Here is a 22625-nt window from a genome sequence, read left to right as displayed (position 1 = left end):
CCAGAATGAAGCTATAGTTAACAAACAGAGCACAGGGTCAAAGAAAGAGAGGATATGGCAACAGCAGACAGCCTAATAAACATCAAGGAGCTTAGTCAGCAGGTCTGAATTGAAAGGCTAGGTCAAGAAGTATTACAGGAAGCAGTCAACACATAAATGCAGCTCTAAGATTGATGAGTTACTTCCAACTGAGAGGCCATCACTTGGTTCCATTGCATGCTCTGACATCTTTCCTTCTTAAAGATGGATGTGGATCACATCAAGACCTGTGGCTGTCTAGTTCAGTGATGGCAAACATTTTAGACACCGAGTGCCCAAAAACCGCCCCGCTCCACCCCCACCCTGCCCCTGCTCCGTCCCCTGCCTGCCCACAGGGCTGCCTACCGCCTCCATGGCCTACCGCAGCAGATCAAGCGACCCAGTAGCTCCATGGTGGCCATGCCCTCTGCCCGCACCCTGCATTTGTGCACGATGGGGCTCAAGGACAGAGTCTTGACCCTGCTGCCTGGCTGCCATATCCTTGCCTGCGCTGCTCCACGTGGGCCGCGCCTGGAGGCAACTGGGGGGGCTATTGGTGAGGGAGACGTGGGGGAGGTGGGGCTGAGGTGGCGTGTGCCCACAGAGAGGGCTCTATATGCCGCCTCTGGCTCGCATGCCATAGTCTTGCCACCACTGGTCTAGTTTAATAAAGAGAAGGACTAGGAATGACATGATAGCCATGTTCCAATATCTCAGGGGTTGCCACAAAGAAGAAGGAGTCAAGCTATTCTCCAAAGCACCTGAAGGCAGGACAAGAAGCAATGGATGGAAACTAATCAAGGAGAGAAGCAACCTAGAACTAAGAGGAAATTTCCTGACAGTTAGAACAATTAATCAGTGGAACAACCTGCCTCCAGACGTTGTGAATGCTTCAACACTGGAAGTGTTTAAAAGAGACTAGACAACCATTTGTCTGAAATGGTATAGGGTTTCCTGCAAGGGGTTGGACTAGAAGACCTCCAAGGTCCCTTCCAATTCTATTATTATTATTATCTTTATTTGGTTCTTCAAATCTGTTAGTATATTCCTCAGTATATCTGATCAGGCACTAGCCTATTGTCACTTGATTTCTTCCACACCTCCTGCAGATTATCTGTTGAGTCAGCCTCAAGTGGTTGATTAGTTGTGGGTTACTGAAGCTTTGCTGGATCAGACCCCTCAAGTTCCAAGTTAGAGGACTTCATGACATAACAATGTGATGAAATATTGTCCAGGTTGTGCAGGTCTTCTTGTAAATTAAAAGCTTCTGCTGGACTGGGTCAGGCTAGTTGGAAGGTTACTTTTGTTGTGTCTTCATTGGTGATTCATATCTTCAGAGCCTGCACTATGATTTTTGACCGAGGAGTCCACTTATTAGGGAGAGAGGTGTACAGCATCCCAACAGGTTAGGAAACAAAGAAGTGGATGAGTCAAAACAATTTGATACCAATTTTAGAAAGGAATTAAGGGATGCAGCCAAAGTTTTTAGAGTCTCATGTACACCTTAAAGGTAGTTTGCTTCTACTAGCATGTTTAAAAATCCTTTTTCCTGTCAGAGCATTTTCAGTTGTAGCTTGAGCATAATGTAACAATTATCCAAAAAGACATATTTGGCCTCTTTGTTGTCACACTTTCATCAGATAAATAACAGAGTTTGCTATACCAGAATTATTTTGGAAATTCTTTGGAAACTCTGTATCAGATTTATTGTATATGAGACATTTTGATTCTACTTGGAAAGAGAAGCAAGATAATTTTAATGCATAATAGTTTCATAAGAAGAGCTCTGTTTTCCTGAAAATAACATCAACCATTCAGGAATGGTTAAACTGTGAAGCACATTAAACAGACTGTTAAATCTATGAATGATATAACATTATCTTTTGCATCAATTTATGTAATTCATGATATCTGCAATAACATTATACAAATGATTAAACTGACACAAAGCTTTTAGTTTACCCAAACTGTTGGAACTTTTTGAATACAGTAGATTTTATTGTTTTTTTGGGGTGGAGTCTGGAGTTAAATTTTGCCTGTAGTATCCAAGGTTTCCTTAATTGAGGGTTTATTTTAGATTATTAGATCATGTCGTATTCTCTGGAGAATAGTTCTATAAGATGTAAGTTGTCCATTTCCAACTTCCAATATTTAATGTTACAGTTTTCTTTCTCATCAGCATACCTTCACAATACATTGTATAAATCAATACTAGTATATTGCAAGACTCTTGAAAGTTTGCCCTGGTACTTAGACATTATTTAAAATCATGCTTCAGATTATCTCAAAATTGCAAAGAAGCTATGTAATGTAATAAAAATAGTTCTATTTCTCTCACACTAAACAATTGTTGAACTTTGGGTTGGTGGTTGAAGATAAGCATTGTTCTGCCAAGGTAAAATATAGATTTTTAGTGAAGTGAAAGAGAGTATATAAAAATATAAGAAGAGAGGCAAAGTAACCAAAAGAGAGACCAAAAATTAGCATACAATTCACATTCTTGCATGCATTTATCAGTGTATCTGGAAGCAGAATTTAAAATTGTATCATAATACTCATTTTCAGAGAATGTAAATTTGTGGGGAAGATAGCTGTTTTAAAAAGCTTTTTAGTGCAATCACAGTTGCTTTATTTGATGATGAATCTTAATTCGGGCACAATAGTGGGAAGCATATACAGTATAAGTTACTGGGTATAAATAGATGACATTTATAGACTATGTCCTCATATCTATTTTCTAGTATGACGGGTTATTAATAATGGAAGTATTTGCCTTTTACCATTTTTAGCATTCTGGAAATGTTTTGCCATTTGTATTTTAATATTGGTACAAATGATGGAGAGATAGCATAGTTTCAGAGATCACCCAGGAACAGAAGAGGCATTATGTACCTTGTCAAGGAAGTATACAAATGTTAATATGCAAAAGTCCCCATTTCATTAGCACTACCCGATATTACGGATATGTGACTGCATTTTTTGTGCTGCATAGCTGTTGCAGATGTAGGAATGCCTATTCCTTCGTTAATCAGAATAGCAAATGTTATTCTGCAGAAGTTAAATTTGTATGGCATCTCCAGTATAGTGATTATATGGCAATATAATATATAATATTAATGGTGATATTCAGACTAGTAACGTAAGTACAGTTTCAGCACATGTGGTGCAGTCTAATTCTGATAATAAGCAGGTTAGGTCTTCTTAAGTATGGGAAGGAAAGATATTCCAAGAATCTATTGATGTAAGCCTGAGTTGCTTTGATGAAAGAAAAATTACAAATAGAACAGAATAATATACAGTGGGGCAAAAAAGTATTTAGTCAGCCACCAATTGTTCAAGTTCTCCCACTTAAAAAGATGAGAGAGGCCTGTAATTGTCATCATAGGTAGACCTCAACTATGAGAGACAAAATGAGAAAACAAATCCAGACAATCACATTGTCTGATTTGGAAAGAATTTATTTGCAAATTATGGTGGAAAATAAGTATTTGGTCACCTACAAACAAGCAAGATTTCTGGCTCTACAGACCTGTAACTTCTTCTTTAAGAGGCTCCTCTGTCCTCCACTCATTACCTGTATTAATGGCACCTGTTTGAACTTGTTATCAGTATAAAAGACACCTGTCCACAACCTTCAAACAGTCACACTCCAAACTCCACTATGGTGAAGACCAAAGAGCTGTCGAAGGACACCAGAAACAAAATTGTAGACCTGCACCAGGCTGGGAAGACTGAATCTGCAATAGGCAAGCAGCTTGGTGTGAAGAAATCAACTGTGGGAGCAATAATTAGAAAATGGAAGACATACAAGACCATGGATAATCTCCCTTGATCTGGGGCTCCACGCAAGATCTCACCCCGTGGGTCAACATGATCACAAGAACGGTGAGCAAAAATCCCAGAACCACATGGGGGGACCTAGTGAATGACCTGCAGAGAGCTGGGTCCAACGTAACAAAGGCAACCATCAGTAACACACTACGCCGCCATGGACTCAGATCCTGCAGTGCCAGACGTGTCCCCCTGCTTAAGCTAGTACATGTCCGGGCCCGTCTGAAGTTTGCTAGAGAGCATTTGCATGATCCAGAAGAGGGTTGGGAGAATGTCCTATGGTCAGATGAAACCAAACTAGAACTGTTTGGTAGAAACACAACTTGTCGTGTTTGGAGGAGAGAGAATGCTGAGTTGCATCCAAAGAACACCATACCTACTGTGAACATGGGGGTGGCAACATCATGCTTTGGGGCTGTTTCTCTACAAAGGGACCAGGACGACTGATCCGTGTACAGGAAAGAATGAATACGGCCATGTATTGTGAGATTTTGAGTGCAAACCTCCTTCCATCAGCAAGGGCATTGAAGATGAAATGTGGCTGGGTCTTTCAGCATGACAATGATCCCAAACACACCATCCGGGCAACGAAGGAGTGGCTTCGTAAGAAGCATTTCAAGGTCCTGGAGTGGCCTAGCCAATCTCCAGATCTCAACCCCATAGAAAACCTTTGGAGGGAGTTGAAATCCGTGTTGCCCAGCAACAGCCCCAAAACATCACTGCTCTAGAGGAGATCTGCATGGAGGAATGGGCCAACATACCAGCAACAGTGTGTGCCAACCTTGTGAAGACTTACAGAAAACGTTTGACCTCTGTCATTGCCAACAAAGGATATATAACAAAGTATTGAGATGAACTTTTGATATTGACCAAATACTTATTTTCCACTATAATTTGCAAATAAATTCTTTCCAAATCAGACAATGTGATTGTCTGGATTTGTTTTCTCATTTTGTCTCTCATACTTGAGGTCTATCTATGATGACAATTACAGGCCTCTCTCATCTTTTTAAGTGGGAGAACTTGCACAATTGGTGGCTGATTAAATACTTTTTTGCCCCACTGTATACTCTTGTGGGCCCCCCAAATATATGATCCACAAAGTACAAAAATTGTATTGTATGATTGCAGACTTCATTATGTATTGATTGTTCTTATACCCAATGATAAGATTGTGCTTAGAATTAATACTATCTTCTCTCTCTCTTTCTCAACTCTAGTTGAAGCTCGAAGACAGATCAGTGGTACCTCGAGATGTCGTCAGGCATATGGGCTCACGTGTAAGTGTTGCTATAGCGTAGGACAAAGAGACAAAGCTGTATCTCATTTGATACTACTATTAAATTTAACTTCAATAGACATATTTTACAAGGCCCAGATCATTTATCTACATAGAAGTAATGGTGTGTTTTAATACTCGTGTACAAATAGTGCTCAAAGATAAGCATGCTAGCATGTGATGTTATTGAAGAAAGGATGCATACGATCAATAATATCAGCACTGAGGCAAATTGCTGTTCACAGACGATCCTTTGGTTAGGATATTGATTCTTACAGGGAACAGTTTGCAGTTTTTCAGATTGGAATAAATATTATTACAGCTACAAGTAAAAAGCCATTTGTATATTATTAGCCATTTTTCAGAAATCAGTAAACATTTTTTCTTGGTGGCAAAGTAGCATGAAATCAAACAGTCAAGAAAAAAAGTGTAAATCAGGGTCCCCAACCCCTGGGCCACACACCGGCACTGGTCCGTGACCTGCCAAGAACCAGGCCACACAAGTGAATGAAGCCCCATCAACACATGCATGGGATCTAGGTATCACACACACACAAAATCACATACACCCTCGGTCCACAAAAAAGTCACCCTCCACAGAACCAGTCCCTGGCACCCAAAAGGTTGGGGACGTCTGGTATAAATCATCAGCTGCTTTCAGTGATCATTTGGTTTAAAAATTAAGAACGATTTTCTCGGCTTCCGGTTCCGGTTTACGGCGGTGCGGTCGAGCGAAGGGCATCGTCCCTTTCCTGATCGAGTTTCCCCTGCTGGTAGACCCCTTAGAGGGTCGAAAAGACGCTCTGGAGGAGCGTCTACCATTGAGGAGGCTTCTTGGATAGTTGCAGAGGAGCGGCGGCGTCCTCTGTGCACCGAGTATCTCCTTTGGGCTGACAGGGTAAAGATCGGCCAGTAAAATGGCCGATCATTTAGCTGCACCAACCGTAAGCCATAAGATCATCTAAGCAAGCAGACCCACCGTGGAAGATTCGGTGAGATTTTTTTTTTACCTCTATTTTTTGTTCCTGTGAAAAGTTTTTTCTTTCTGGAATTATTCCCCTTTTTGTTGAAGCGGCGTTTTAAATGGGGGGAGGAGAAGCTTAAGAAAAGGATAAAACCTATTTTTGTTTTAATGGCTGATTCTATTTTTGAATACTTTGGAGCCCCAAAAAATTTTCTTTTAGAGAGATTTAAGAGGCTATGCATCTGGAGAGTACTATTTTTTCTTATTTTTTATGTTTTCCAAAAAGACTGATTATTTGATTAACTTTGATTACTCATTGGGGGACATCTGCTAAAACTACATATCGCTTTTACTATTTTTTTTCTTTTCTCCTGGAATTTGCATAAAGGAAATTGACTAAGAAACTTGGGAGGAGATGGATATTGAGTGACTGTGTTTAAATATAGTCTTCCCCCAAAAGATAATGTCCTCAAATATGATAAAAAACCCGTTCAGACTCTATTTATAAATATATTTTGGACAAAATCTTAGAAAACATGGAGAAGATAATTGGTTGTAAAAAGGAGATTTCTTTACATCAGCAAAGTCAAGCACAAGCTTTGAGTGAAACTGTAGTTTGTATTCAAAAGACTTGCTCTCAGTTTACTGAGACGGAAGAAGCAAATGTACAGTTGGATTTGCAATCGATACCGGGAATAAGCCTTGATATAAATGGTCAGATGATCTATAATATGGAAATGGAGGAACTTACTTCGGAAGGTCAAGCTGATTTGCAGATACCATCTGACTTTCTGAAAGAGGAAAAACTATTGGAAGAAAAGCAAAATTTGACTAAAGAGGACTGTACCAAAAAAAAAAGATTTCAACTAAAGTTTATGCATCCTTGAAAAAGATGGGAAATGATGCTTTGGCACGAGCTTTTCAGAATGACTATAACTCTTATACCAGCCTAAGAAAATGGATAATGGGAGACCTCTTGCTCCTGTGTGGCAGGAGACAATGGGAGAGCTATTTGCAGAACTAGAGACTTGACTATGGAAACCTATTTGGAATAGAAGGAAACCCAGAATAAGATATAAATATTAAATTTGAGATGATAATTATGGATGGTAAAGGTTTTATAGCGATTTGGACTGTCTTGGATTTGGTTTGTGTTAAATGGGAGGCTATTATGAAATGATTTAGAATTTAATATTGAAGTATAGCAAGAATATGTGTTTGGGGTTTTGTGTGTGTGTGTGTGTGTGTGTGTTTTTCTTTTTCTTTTCCTATTTGTGGTTTTTGTTTTGGAATGAGATGGAATTAAAAATTGGAGAATTATTGAAAAATAATAGAAATATAGTTGAGAAATGTAGGAATTTAGTTTTGGAGCTGATATGTTTAAATAAGAGAAATTTGGGGGCCCTGAAATAATTAAATAATTAGGTTAGCTTAAATTCAAATATTTGGAAAAATTAATAAAGTTTAAAACAGGATCTTTGGGATAGATAAGGAGCTTTTATAAAAGATTATTGACTAATGAAATTTTTATCTGGCAATATACTTATTGAAAATCTGTGTTAGAAATGTATTAATGAGATTCCAATAATTTAAATAGAGAGCGTTGGGTTTGATTTAAGCATTTAATTTATATATAGTGACATATTAATGAATGAATTGGCTATAGGATTGTATTAATTTGATTATTATATTGATATTGAGCGGTTGAAAGTTTTTATTGATTAAGGAAATTTATACTTAGATATATTAATTAATGAATTTATTTGAATGTAATTGATTATAATATTCTACATAGATAGAGAGGGAAGTTTTAAGAAATATTGTGTGAATTGTATACATATACAGTGGGGCAAAGAAGTATTTAGTCAGCCACCAATTGTGCAAGTTCTCCCACTTAAAAAGATGAGAGAGGCCTGTAATTGTCATCATAGGTAGACCTCAACTATGAGAGACAAAATGAGAAAACAAATCCAGACAATCACATTGTCTGATTTGGAAAGAATTTATTTGCAAATTATGGTGGAAAATAAGTATGTGGTCAATATCAAAAGTTCATCTCAATACTTTGTTATATATCCTTTGTTGGCAATGACAGAGATCAAACGTTTTCTGTAAGTCTTCACAAGGTTGGCACACACTGTTGCTGGTATGTTGGCCCATTCCTCCATGCAGATCTCCTCTAGAGCAGTGATGTTTTGGGGCTGTCGCTGGGCAACATGGACTTTCAACTCCCTCCAAAGGTTTTCTATGGGGTTGAGATCTGGAGACTGGCTAGGCCACGCCAAGACCTTGAAATGCTTCTTACGAAGCCACTCCTTCGTTGCCCGGGTGGTGTGTTTGGATCAATGTCATGCTGAAAGACCCAGCCACATTTCATCTTCAATGCCCTTGCTGATGGAAGGAGGTTTGCACTCAAAATCTCACAATACATGGCCGTATTCATTCTTTCCTGTACACGGATCAGTCGTCCTGGTCCCTTTGTAGAGAAACAGCCCCAAAGCATGATGTTGCCACCCCCATGTTCACAGTAGGTATGGTGTTCTTTGGATGCAACTCAGCATTCTCTCTCCTCCAAACATGACGAGTTGTGTTTCTACCAAACAGTTCTACTTTGGTTTCATCTGACCCTATGACATTCTCCCAATCCTCTTCTGGATCATCCAAATGCTCTCTAGCAAACTTCAGACGGGCCCAGACATGTACTGGTTTAAGTAGGGGGACACGTCTGGCACTGCAGGATCTGAGTCCCTGGCAGCGTAGTATGTTACTGATGGTTGCCTTTGTTATGTTGGTCCCAGCTCTCTGCAGGTCATTCACTAGGTCCCCTCATGTGGTTCTGGGATTTTTGCTCACCGTTCTTGTGATCATGTTGACCCCACGGGGTGAGATCTTGCGTGGAGCCCCAGATCAAGGGAGATTATCCGTGGTCTTGTATGTCTTCCATTTTCTAATTATTGCTCCCACAGTTGATTTCTTCACACCAAGCTGCTTACTTATTGCAGATTCAGTCTTCCCAGCCTGGTGCAGGTCTACAATTTTGTTTCTGGTGTCCTTCGACAGCTCTTTGGTCTTCACCATAGTGGAGTTTGGAGTGTGACTGTTTGAAGTTGTGGACAAGTGTCTTTTATACTGATAACAAGTTCAAACAGGTGCCATTAATAAAGGTAATGAGTGGAGGACAGAGGAGCCTCTTAAAGAAGAAGTTACAGGTCTGTGAGAGCCAGAAATCTTGCTTGTTTGTAGGTGACCACATACTTATTTTCCACCATAATTTGCAAATAAATTCTTTCCAAATCAGACAATGTGATTGTCTGGATTTGTTTTCTCATTTTGTCTCTCATAGTTGAGGTCTACCTATGATGACAATTACAGGCCTCTCTCATCTTTTTAAGTGGGAGAACTTGCACAATTGGTGGCTGACTAAATACTTTTTTGCCCCACTGTAATGTTATTGGGTTTTTTTGGTTTTTTTTTGTAATTGACCACCATATCTCCACGCTGGTTCTTAAGCTTCTGTTGGTGTAAAATGGAAAAATAATAAAAATTGTTTATATAAAAAAAGAACGATTTTCTCAATGAACAATTAGAAAAGGAATATAGTGGAATATATATTTTAAGAAAGCTTCAGTCCTTAATCACTATTCTTGTACACCTGCATTGCAAGAAATAGTCTCATACTGTACATTACAATTACAATTAACCTTGTGAACTCTCAAGCTTCCTCCTTCTGTTATATATTCAAGATGGACAATATTTAATATTTATTTTGCTATGTATATGTAGGGGTGTGGATCTATACATATGTTTACATAGTATGTTTAAGTGTGTGTCATGTATGTATTTCACTTTGAGAGTGGGCAACTAAATTTTTAATGTGTGCCGTTGTACCCACAGTAAAAAAAAATGATAATAAAGGTTATCTTATCTTATCTTACCTTACTTATCTTATTGTAATCATTATGCAGTCTTTAGGCCTTAGCATTTCTATTTGACATACTACTATGCATGGCTATCACATTCAGAATCTTGATGGTAAAAGTTTTTTTTCTCCCCTTGGAAATCCCTTTGCTACAGACCAGTTAATGTTGTTTTTTGGAGAGAGACACATACGTGGGTAATATATATCCAAAAAGAGGAGAAGCCCACAGACAAAACAAACTATAATATAATATCATCTTGTAGTCCTTAGCAACTGATATTAAGAGGCGGTATACTGCTGAACTATTAGGCAATGTCTAGTCATCATGACTAGAGCCATTAACATCCTTATCTTCCCTGAAGAAATTCACTTATTTTATATTGACAGATCTCTTCAGTATAAATGTGTCCTTTAATAAATCTTGATGTTTGGGAATAATTCTGCAAGTTAGCTATTGCTTCATCTGTAAGTAGATGCCACTCATTAATAAAGAAATCATTCTAGCAATTGCCAGATTATAAAAAGATAATGACGTATCTAGATTTTTATCTACTTTCTCAGCAAGTAATATATAGGCACAAGGGGTATCAAAAATAATATTTCATCCTCTTGGTTATTGATTATTTTAATTAAATAATGCTTTAAATCTGAAGAACTAAAGGCAGAAAAAAGGACACTCACAATTTAGGATACATGAAAGTACTATTTACTGATATTTGTCCTACGAAAAGATTTTTAGCACTTTTCTAAATGTTCAAAGAATACAAGCTCTATAATCATTAACACTTGAATGCCTAAAATAGTGTTTCTTTTGGCAATAATCTGAATTGACTTGAATATAAAGGCTATCCACCTTGTTCTGACATCTTGGATAGCAGGCAGATGCTACCTAGTCTGAGAAATAGTTCATCTGATGTAGGAGTTCCACACTTCAGATAAGGGTGATGGATTTGGAAAGAAGAAAAGGCTCTGGATGCAGTAGGGGGTTTTTTGCCCAGTAAATGGGGGGGGGACATTAAAGCTCTTTATTCATCTTGTTAGGTTGTATTTCATGAATCTTGATTCTCTTTCTATGAAAGCAGTGAGTGAAGGATTCTTAGATTCTTCCAATATTGAAAGCCCATTGAAGTTTAAAGAAATATCTGTTTTTCTTTCCAGGACAGCCAGTGTGGGACAGTTGTGGATGTCAATATAGAGTGTGCAGTAAAACTGGTGGGAACCAACTGTATCCTGTATCCTGTTAACAGTAAAGATCTTCAGAATATTTGGGTAAGAATGCTTTAGACTATTTAGCCTGACACAGCAAGGACTCTTCTACCTTAACAAATATAACCTTAAATCAACAAGAAAAATAAGCAGTATCAATTATTACAGCTCACCTTTGATCTAGAGAGAGTATTCCAGATTTTTTTCTGTGCTTTTGCATTTCTCGTTTTGATCTCCAGTTTGGAAGCTCTTACAAGACCTTATAACATAAGCCAAGTCCTTTTATTTTGGATTTAATCTCTTTTTCTTTTCTCTACTGCCTGACTATTAAATTGTTTCAACATATTAGTAACAGTGGCTAAGGTGTTGGCCTAGAAACCAGGAGACCATGAGTTCTAGGCTTTCCTTAGGTATAAATGCTGACTAGTGATTTTAAGCAACCATTCTCTCTTAGTCCAACCTATCTCACCAGGTTTGTTGTCTTGAGGAAAATAAGAGGCAAGATCATTATGGATGCTGCTTGAGTGGTACAAAATAAAAGCAAGATATAAAAATAATAAAAACAAAAACTAACTCTATAAACTCCTTTCCTGACAACACTATTCTATGGAATATAAGCCTTTGAAACAAATGACACAATACTTGTATTATTTTTAAAATTTGCAAGTAGTTTCTTTCCAATTAAGCAAGGGCTTAGTCATAACGTTAGAGAGTCTCTCTACATAATGATTAGCCAAACTGATTACTTGATCAAGGGAACCTCTTGTCAACAATACGATCCAGAAGTACAGTACAGTTAATACACAGGGTCAGTAACATCTTTAGCAAAAACAATGCATTTCCTATATTATATATAGGAAATATAAAATATAAATATTTTATAAATATAAAAATTTGCAATTCTCCAGCATGATGCCTGTAGAATCCATCGGTGGGTAATCTCAGCCTTCCTACTCAGAAGAGACTAAGTCAAATTCTAGCCACGCCTCCCTCTGGGTGTGTCCTTCCAGTTTTTTTACTTAGTCTAGCTCAGCAGGATGCAAAATTTCAGGTTCCTCAGGCAGATTAGGTTAATTAAGTAATTTGTTTATTTAATTCGATTGTTTTCACTAATTGGATTTATTGGAATTTAACAATCTCTAAATTTGGTGTTTGTTTCTAAATTTGGATCCAAATTGCTAAAGTTATTTGAGGATTGATCTGGCCTCCAAGCTCTATGAGCCTACCAGGCTCCTGTGTGAACTGTTTCCAGGCCGATCGCAACTGGGGCTTTTGGCTCCGATCTAACTGATCAGCGGGAGCGCTGATCAGCCGAACAGCTGAATTGCAGAGGATAAGGATTTCCACAGAGCTCGGTCAAACGGAGGGACTCCCTTCCACTTAACAGCGAGTCGTTTCAGTTGCTTTCGACGCCACGAGGTTCTTTTGGAGGCAGGCATTTTCCGGATTGCAGCGGTGGCTGCGTGACCAACAGCACGTTATTGTGACAAAAGGGAGGGATTTTAGGAATAAACCCTTAGAGCCTTTCTCTTCCAAGCAGTCTGGTAGCCCTTTTTGGAGCTATTGCATTTATTAGAGGAGACTGCAAGGCACGGCCGTCATTTTGACTGAATTTTTTCAGGAGTTGACGCCATTTTGTAAGGACCTCATGTTCCTAGCAATCCATTGGGGCTTGCTTTACTGTTGACTGGGTCTGCTGTGTCAGGCCTTTACCAGGGGGAAGCATATTAATGCATTTCCAGGATACTATAAGCACATTCAAATACTCACGTGGTGACCCCTTATTGCATTACTTATTGGTCCACTTCTACTCTCTGAGGATCAGGTTATATTCCATTTGCTAACGTGGTATATTGAGCGGGGGAGAGTTTTATCTAGAATCCACCTGTTTCTATTTAGTTTGTGGCACGGTGCCACAGGCCTAGACAGGCAGTTCTAGTGAGCTGTCTGGCTGTTTGCCATTGTTGTTCAGACTGTGGGTTGTTTTCCCTCTCTGACAACCAGATCTGCATGTTTGGATTCCCCCCATTTACAGGTATATCCTTTGGAATATCCTAATTGCAATGGCAGACAGATCCTCGCCCCAGGCATCACAAGACACTGATGTTCCCCCCATACAAGCAAAACACAGATCAACTGATTTGGAAGTGGGGGGAAAGAAAAAGGCCAAGACAAAACATTTAGCACCTAAGGAGACTTCTAAAGCAGTGGAGCGAGAGGCCTCGAGGAGACATCAGGCGCTGGAGAGGGAATTCTCCAAAGCTCAAAGGCTCAGGTCCAGCGAGGCTGAAGTGGTTCCCCCCATTTCTCTGGACCGTTATTTGAGCCTCCATATGCACCTTCACATGATGCCCCTAGGGCAGTGGTTCTCAACCTGTGGGTCGGGATCCCATTTGGGGTCGAACGACCATTTCACGGGGGTCACCAAACAGCACAGTCCACCATTTTTTCCCCCTTTTCCTTAGCTGTGCTACTCCCTTTTATTCTATTGGCTTTTGAAAGCCAATAGAATAGACTCTCTTGAATAGAGTCTAATTCTATTGGCTTTCAAAAGCCAATAGGAATTGTCCAGGCTGTCTCTGCCCTGCTGAGCCCGCAAAAAGTCCATTCTGCAAACGGTGCTGCACCAGTTGAATAGTCCTCGACTTACAACCAGTTGAGTAGTCCTCGACTTACGACCAGTTGGGGGTCGCGGCATTAAAAAGGTTGAGAACCACTGCCCTAGGGCATGGTCTCCTCAGGGAGAAACTGAACAGGTTGGTCCCCCCCCCTCCTCCTCCTCTTCTTCATTCACACAACAGGCTCGTGAAGGCACGCAGGTCACAAATGAGACTGGTGTTAGTTCAGAGGACCAACAGGCTCTGTGGTCAGATCAATTTAATGCATTTATGCAGTGTGCATTTACACAATTTATGTCTTCTTCTAGGAGTCAACGGTTTTCACAACCACCTCCTCCATCCATGCCTCCTTCTCAAACGGGGCGTGCCACGGTTCCCGGTTCTGGTGTCTCTGAGATATCTTCACAATTAGGCGAGGAAGAGTCAGTGGATCTAGAGGTAGCCGACATGCCCATGTCAGAGGATGAGGAGGAAGCGCCCGAACAGGCGCAAACCTCGGGTCTTTTTGATCCTTCCCTTTTCAGAACTTTACTTCTGAAAGCCTGTACCACGGCTAACCTCTCCTCATCACAGGATGACAAACCTTCCACCTCCACCAACCAGGAGTCCAATCCTTTGTTCGCGGAACAGGTTGTGGAGAAGAAACAGATTCCTTGCCCGCATGTATTTCGGGCTACTGTGGAGAAACAGTGGTCATCCCTGGCCACTTTTCCTGCCCCCAATAGCACAGAAAGGAAGCTCTTCAATGTTTCTTCCTCTTTTGCTTCCCTCTTAGAGGTGCCTTCTATGGATACTCCACTAACCTCTTTATTTTCCACATCGGCTATTCCAGGGGATATGGTAGAGGCCATGAAGGCGGAGGACAAGAAATTTGAGTTCTCCCTTCGCCGAGTTCATCAGGCCTCGGCTTGGGCGATTAAGGCTGCGACTTCCTTTTCCTTCTTTGCAAGGGCTTCAATCATGTGGCTCTGCGAACTTCAGGCACTCGTCCCTCCTGACCAGGTACGCACACATCAGACACTGGGAAAGCTAGTGGTAGTGTCAGAATACATGGCAGACGCCTCATTTCATTCAGCCTGGTACTCCTCTAAATCCATTGCAGCCACAGTTGCCTCCAGAAGATTGCTCTGGCTAAAACAGTGGCGGACTGACTTAAAGTCTAAGTGGCGTCTGTCGACGGCCAAGTACGGTGGTACACATTTATTTGGTCCGATTCTTGAACCACACGTAATAGAGGGCAAAGATAAATGCAAGATTCTGGCACACCCCTCCAGAAGGCTGGATAGACGACCTCTGCAGGATTTTCGTAGACAGACTTTCCGCTTCAGTGGTTCCTGGGTGTGGAGGCAGCCCTTTCGGCCAGGGCAGTCCTGGGAATGGCCCAGAGGCTCACGATCCTTTCCCCCTAGACAGGATCGCCAACAGGACCACCAGAATGTCAGAGCCAGGGGCCAATACCAGTCCAAACACCCTTTCCGGGGCACAGGGGGCCGTCCCTACAGACGGTCTAAGTGACGCCAGGGAGGACTCTCCCATAGGCGGTCGGTTGTCGCTGTTCAGCGACATTTGGGAGCTTACCACTACCGAAGCTTGGGTCAGGGAGACCATAAAACGGGGTCTCACTTTAGAATTCATCTCAAATCCTCCAGACTGCTTCATGCGGTGTCCTGTATCAAGAAACCCAGTCAAGGCAAAATTGGTAGCCACGGCCATCTCCCATCTGTTAGAAATCAGGGCAATAGAACAGATACCACAGGAACAGGAAGGACAGGGATTTTATTCCATTCTGTTCGTGGTACCCAAAGCCTCGGGAGGTTGGAGGGCGATACTGGATCTAAAGGGTCTAAATTATTTCTTAAAATACAAAAGGTTCAAGATGCAGATCCTAAGGTCCATTCTAGCCAGCATCAGGAAAGGGGATTTCCTATCCTCCATAGACCTGACAGAGGCTTACTTGCACGTCCCAATCCTCCCGGAACACCGCAGATTCCTTCAGTTTTGTTACGCATACCGGCATTATCAGTACAGGGCTCTTCCCTTCAGTCTCTCTTCAGCTCCAAGGGTCTTCAGAAAGGTCTTGGCAGTATTGGCAGCCCACCTCAGGATGATTCCGGTGCGCACACAATGCTACTTGGACGACATTCTAATCCAATCCAGTTCTTTTAGGTCATCTCTGTCAGACCTGGAAATCACAATCAGTGCTCTTCAGGATCACGGGTTTTCCGTGAATTTCAAGAAGAGTCACACCACTCCCACAAGGCGCCTCCTTCATCTAGGGGCGATAATAGATTCAAACCTCTGCAAGGTCTACCTTTCGCAGGAGCGCCGGATCGGCATCCGGAAGCTCGTACACCAGGTTCGGAGAGAGAGGTTAGTCACTCTGGTCCAGCTGTCTCAACTGCTGGGAAAGATGGTCTCTTGCATGGGGATCGTTCCGTGGGCCAGACTTCATTCCAGAAGCCTTCAATGGTTTCTCCTTCCCTTCCAGAAACAGAACCTCAGTTCATCCACGAGGAGGGTGAGGGTTCCTGACCACACTCTATCCTCTCTCCTACGGTGGGCTTCATCCGCAATGATGAAAGGGACCATCTTCAAGGAACCCCCAAGACTCATCTTGACCACAGACGCCAGTCTGTTCGGTTGGGGCGCCCATCTACAGACTCATCTGGCGCAGGGTCAGTGGTCCCAGTCGGATCTAGCTCACAACATAAATTGGCTTGAGCTCAGGGCCATACACTTGGCACTCCGTCAGTTTTCCTCTGTGGTGAGGGGACAACACGTCCTCATTCTGATGGACAACGTGGCTGCCAAGGCTCAAATCAACAAGCAGGGAGGGACCCAGTCTTGGTCCCTCATGCTGGAGGCTCTGGCCCTGGGTCTGTGGGCGGAGTCCAACCTGGGTTCCATCAAGGCGGAACACATATGGGGCAGGCAAATCAGCAAGCAGATTCCCTGAGCATGGTCACGGTCGACCACTCAGAGTGGAGTCAGGATCCGGACCTGTTCAGGGAGATCTCGATCAGGTTTGGTCGTCCACAACTGGATCTCTTTGCCTCTCCAAGAAACTCTCAGCTCCCCAGGTTCTTCACCAGGTTTCCAACTCGGGGGGCGGAGAGAACGGACGCTCTCTGGTACCGGTTGCTGGGGGGGTCTGCTTTACGCCTTCCCTCCCCTTCCTTTGATACAGGCGACCATTTGCAAATTGATTCAGGAAAGGGCCGAGATCATCTTAGTTGCTCCACATTGGCCAAGGCGTCCGTGGTTTGCCGACCTTGTGGATCTGTCGTTCTCACCACCATGGAGGATCCCTCCGGACAGAGTAGCCCTCAGCCAGGGGAAGCTTCAACATCCAGATCCACAGTGGCTCCAGTTAGCCTCCTGGCACCTGAGCGGGAAAGTTTAACTAGACAATCATATTCATCAGGGGTGATCTCAATGATTCAGGCCTCAAGACGTCCTTCAACTAATAGGATTTATGATGCCACGTGGAAAAACCTCTGCACTTGGTGTGTTAAGCAGAATCTCAGGCCGCTGTTGGTCACTATTTCTAACATATTAGAATATCTCTTGGAAAGAATAAATAAGGGGTTATCAATTAACACCATCCGCAGACAAGGGCAGCCCTATCAACGGTCCTAACTTGCGATAACTTGATTCCTTTAGCACAACACCCAATAGTTAGTGCATTCCTGAAAGGAGCAGTCAATGCTAGACCCCCTCCGGTGCATCGATACCCATCTTGGGATCTACCCAAGGTATTGCAAGCCCTGACTTTCCTTCCTTTTGAGCCTCTCAGGTCTTGTTCACTTCATTTTCTTTCCTTAAAGGTGGCATTCTTAGTAGCTATCACTTCTGCTAGGCGAATCTCGGATTTGGCTGCAGTCTCAGTACGGAGTGATTTATGTACCTTCTTCGAAGATAGGGTGGTCCTTCGCTTGGACCCCTCATTCATCCCAAAGGTCAATACTTGGTTCCACAGGTCCCAGGACCTGGTTCTTCCAAATTTTTGTCCCAATCCGTCTCATCGGTTAGAGAGGCAGTGGCATAAGTTAGATGTACGCAGGGCTCTGCGTCTTTATATTAAGAGGACCTCGGTTTTCCGTAAATCGGAGGCTTTGTTCGTATCCTTCAGACCCTCTATCATGGGTCAGAAGGTCTCCTCTTCAACCATAGGTAGATGGATCAGAGCATGTATTGCTCGAGCCTATACTTCTCAGTCTCTCCCAGTCCCTACACACATTACTACTCACTCTATGCGCAGCGCTGCTGCCTCAGCGGCCTGGTCCACCTAGGCATAGATTGAAGAGATATATAGGGCAGTGACTTGGTCCTCCCCTTCTTCCTTTGTAAGACACTATAAGATTGATCAGTTTGCAGCGACAGATGCCTTGTTTGGTAGGCGGGTCCTGCAGCAGGTAGTTTCTTCTCAGGGGACACAAGCCTAGACTCCCGGTGGTGACATGAGTGGCTTTGGTACGTCCCACCAGTGGATTCTACAGGCATCATGCTGGAGAAGGGGCGTTGTCTTACCTGAACGCCTTTTCTCAGCATGATGATGTAGAATCCACACCCTCCCCTTGAGGCAGTCTAGGCTAGTGTCAGGTTTATTGGAGCCAATGTGTCAGATTTCATTATGGATGCTTCACCTCGTCAAAAACTGGAAGGACACACACAGAGGGAGGCGTGGCTAGAATTTGACTTAGTCTCTTCTAAGCAGGAAGGCTAAGATTACCCACCGGTGGATTCTACATCATCATTCTGAGAAAAGGCGTTCAGGTAAGACAACGCCCCTTTTGTTTGTTTTTCTAGCTATTGCTGTACATTGTTTTTTTAAAAACATTTTAAAATTAAAGACTTTGATTGTGCTCTGAAATCATTCTCAAAAAGGTGAGAAGTGTTACAGTTTCATCAATTACAGTTTGCTTGTTTACTTGATCGATTTATATCTCTTCTTTCATACAGGAGTTTAATGTAATATAAATAGTTCTCCCTTCTATTTTTTTCCCATAACAAAAACTCTGTCAAATAAATTGGACTAAGAGAAAATGACTGACTGAAAATCACATAATAAGCTTCATTGTTGGGGTGTAGAACCTGTGGCTTGCTAGTGCCAGACCTACTTAACCACCACAGCACACTGGCTGTCATACAGATCTTACTAGGCTGAGGAAACTACTCAATTTACTGTCACACAAAACATTCTGTCCTTTCTTGGACCACTTTATTTATAAGATTTCTCCAAGATGCTCCCAGCTATTTCTTTTTTCGGATGTTTTTTATCTTGCCATTATTACTTTATAAGTAACTCAAGGCAGCAAACATACATAATACTCCTTTCTCCTCCTACATTCCCCACAACAACAACAATCCTGGGAGGTGCATTGGGCTGAGAGAATGATTGGTCCTAGGTCACCTAAGCAACTTTTATACCTAAGACAAAACTAGAAGTGACAGTCTCCTGATTTCAAGTTTCTATTATAATTTCTTTTCTATGTTTATTTGTTCAGCTCCACTATGGTGTTAGTTATAAAATACAAACACTAACACATTATCTGGATTTTATAAAGGAGGAAAAATCCTTTTAATCATCTGGAAGATGTTCAATTGATCATGGTCATTTGCACTTGAAGTAGTTCCTACTTTGATTTAGTTTACCCTTTTACAATTATATGAACTTAATTGAATTAAAATAATTTCTAACTCTGATAAAATAAACTATGAAATTAGGCATTCTAACTCTCTCCTTCCCCCTCAGCCCTTTATGTACGGTGACTGCATAGCGTATGACTGGTGGCTGGGAAAGGTGTATGATTTAAAGAACCAAATCATTCTGAAGCTCTCCAATGGCGCAAGGTATTTCTGTTGCTTTGCTGTGGAGCATGTCATTAGCTGTTAATGAAATATAGGTTCTTAAGGGCAGTCTTCTGCACATGCTTATCATGGAGTAAGTTCCATTAAACTTGCTCCCAGGTAATTAAGTTTTGAATTAAAGTCTCTGATTTGTTAGTTGTACCTTGTTCCTCAGATACCAACTATGTTGATAAATCTATGCTATATAGAATATTTTAATAAGAAGTTGGGGGTTGTTTCAAAGTTATTACTTGTATAATCTGAGTGAAAACTGGCAGTTTGGGTTGATTGCTTGGCTGTTGCATTTCTAACATTATTTTTTAATGTTAACTCTTCTATCTCCCTTACCTTCAAAAGCTTCATTAGCTGGCATATGTAGCTAAGTAATGTCAGTTATAGGAAACATTTATATTGTAATGTGAGGATGTGGGGCATCTGAGTTGTATAATAAGCATATAAGAACTTTGTTGAAGCAACTTGTTAAGTAGAAAACTAAAATTTCAACAACAAACTATTCTGACATGTGCTTAATTGAACCATGCTCTCCAGATATTTTTGATTACAACTCTTTATCAGTCCAGTTAATATGGCCACTTATCAGATACAGAGGAAGTTGTAGTCAAAACTCCTTAGGAGACACCCGTATTGTGAAGGATGCAGAATTGGATACTACCTCTTGAAATACTGTAATTGTTTGATATAATTGATAATCTATAATTACTATTTCTGAACCACATGTTACCGTATTTTTACGTGTATAAGATGCTATTTTTTCCTGCAAACACCGTGTTCAAAAATCAGGTGCATCTTATACAAGTGCAGCGTCTTATACACGGAAAAATAATGGTAACCTCCACAGCGTAGGACATGCCTGTGTGGGTTGCCATGCCACCTGATACAGGTGTCAAGCTCTGTGAGCTTGCCACTAACGGGAGGGGGAGGGGCAAGATCATCCACTGTTCGGCACTCACCTGTTCGGTATGTAAATGGATTGATCTCAGTATTTACCAGTAGTACTTCACTATCTGATTATTTGAGCAGATCATCTACACTGATGATTTCATTGTGTTGAGCAAATAAGACAACATCTTGAGTAATTTTTTTCTGCCCCCCTATTCTCTCCTAAAATCTTAGAATGTAAGGTATTTTTTGTCCATATAAATCTATATTTCTCATAATTTCATGGGTGATATATAAATATATACGTCCATTCTAAACTGAATTACTCAACTATAACAATATCAGGCTTTATTAAAGGCCTTAATATTGTTCTTACAATTAGGACGTTGTACAGTAGGGCTTTCTTAGGTTCTATGTCAGAAAACCGCAGCCTTTTTGGACCATTGGGCACATTGGAATTTTGAGATCCTGTTAGAAATCCTCTCACAAAATTGTTGTCTGCAGTTGGTGCAATCAATTGCAGAACATCCTATACCAGAAGGAGAAAGAACAGAATCTATTTGCTAGGAGTGCTCCACGGTATCCAAGGGACCTGAGAGCATTCCTAAGCATATACTTACGTTTGATGTTACTGATTTGTTTCATGCATGCTAGCTAATTAAAATAAAGTTAAATAAAATCCGATACCGCAGAAAGCTTGGTGAGCATTAAAGAATATTGCCCCTAGGTGCCATGTTAGAGACCATGCAGTTTGGTTAAATCCATGTTTTCCCCCTTATGGGTATATGACTTAGTTAGTAACAAAAATTAGTATAGCTAAATCTGCTGGGGGGGGGGGGGGCACTCAATAATCCCTCACACACCCCAAATGGTTTGCATGCAAAAATGACCAGGTTCAATTGCTGGCATAGATAGGACTGATTAAGAAAGATTCTGCCTGAAACTCTGGGGAGGTCTCAACAGTCAAAATTGAACATATAAGTTTAATGGACCAATGAATTTTTTCAGTATTTAAAGGCAAGTGGATAAATAAGTACCACTGCAGTGAGAAGGTAACAGTGTTCTGTGTGCCTTGGCATATAGCCATGCTGGCTACACAATCAAAGAAGCCTCTTTGGACAACGCTAGCTGCCTTGACTAAGAAACCGAGATTAGCACAACACCGTACATTCAAACACAACTGAATAGGGGAAACCTTTACCTTTATCTTTTTATTCATTAGTTGACATCATTAAATTCTAGCATAAGAGCATGTAAATTCAAATATTAAGAAAATTATGCTAATTCTTTTGCAATCTTTTTTCCAATGGTTATGTGTTTCTTTAGATGTTCCATGAGCACAGAAGATGCGGCAAAACTCTATGACGTCTGCCCACATGTCAGTGATTCAGTATGTTTTTAGTCATTTTAATAAGTCTTAATTTGTAGAGATACATTTCAGCATATTCTTGAGGATTTGGTAGAGCATAGCATACAGGTAGTCCTTGATTTGCAACAACAATTGACCCCAAAATTTTGGTTGCTAAGCAAGGCAGTTGTTAAGTGAGTTTTGCCCTATTTTACATCATTGTTTACCACAGTTGTTAGGTGAAACATGCGGTCATTAAGCGAATCTGGCTTTTCCCATTGACTTTGCTGATTGGAAGCTGACTGGGAAGTTTGGATGGTGATCACATGACCCCTGGACAATGCAATTGTCATAAATTCCTCCCATTTGCCTGAATCTTGATCACATAACAGTGGGGATACTGCAACAGTTGTAAGTGTGAAAACCGGTCATAAGTTACTTTTTTTAGTATCTTTGTAACATCAAATTGTTGTTAAGTTGAAGACTACCTATAGTTGAAAGCTTATTCAGCGTTAGGAATTTGGGAAAGGAATGTAATGTGATAAAATACTGTGTTTCCCCAAAAGTAAGGCCTACACCAGTAATATGCCCTAGCTTGATTTTGGGGGGTGGGCCTAATATAAGCCCTATCCCAAAAATAAGCCCTAGTTTTGGGGCGAGGCACACACCTAAAAATCAAGCTAGGGTAGGGA

The 22625-nt window shown here is 41.1% G+C and overlaps 2 protein-coding genes across 3 annotated transcripts in view; both read left to right on the top strand.

The window, feature by feature from the left end:
* The window catches only part of UBE2O (ubiquitin conjugating enzyme E2 O), a 93014-nt gene that overhangs the window by 44476 nt on the left and 25913 nt on the right, over window positions 1–22625 (top strand). Inside the window, exons 2-5 of one of the 2 annotated variants that reach the window (XM_039327987.1) lie at window positions 5070–5129; window positions 11170–11280; window positions 19591–19688; window positions 21912–21963. In XM_039327987.1, coding sequence (XP_039183921.1) covers window positions 5070–5129; window positions 11170–11280; window positions 19591–19688; window positions 21912–21963 — 321 coding nt within the window. Of the gene's footprint in view, window positions 1–5069; window positions 5130–11169; window positions 11281–19590; window positions 19689–21911; window positions 21976–22625 lie in introns of both variants that reach the window. The other variant, XM_039327986.1, reaches the window with a different exon arrangement.
* On the top strand, window positions 13922–19571 carry LOC120301160. The gene is made up of 2 exons (XM_039327996.1): window positions 13922–16205; window positions 16324–19571. The coding sequence occupies exon 1, from the start codon at window positions 14106–14108 to the stop codon at window positions 15348–15350; it is 1245 nt and encodes a 414-aa protein (XP_039183930.1). The 5' UTR covers window positions 13922–14105; the 3' UTR covers window positions 15351–16205; window positions 16324–19571.

The sequence above is a fragment of the Crotalus tigris genome, unplaced genomic scaffold (genome assembly GCF_016545835.1).
Source record: "Crotalus tigris isolate CLP2741 ecotype Arizona unplaced genomic scaffold, ASM1654583v1 scf7180000024370.6872682, whole genome shotgun sequence".
Lineage (NCBI taxonomy): Eukaryota > Metazoa > Chordata > Lepidosauria > Squamata > Viperidae > Crotalus > Crotalus tigris.
This window is presented reverse-complemented; position numbering and strand designations above follow the sequence as displayed.

Coding starts and splice junctions, on each gene's coding strand:
- LOC120301160 (XM_039327996.1), top strand. CDS start 14,106: ATGCAGTGTGCATTTACACAATTTATGTCTTCTTCTAGGAGTCAACGG.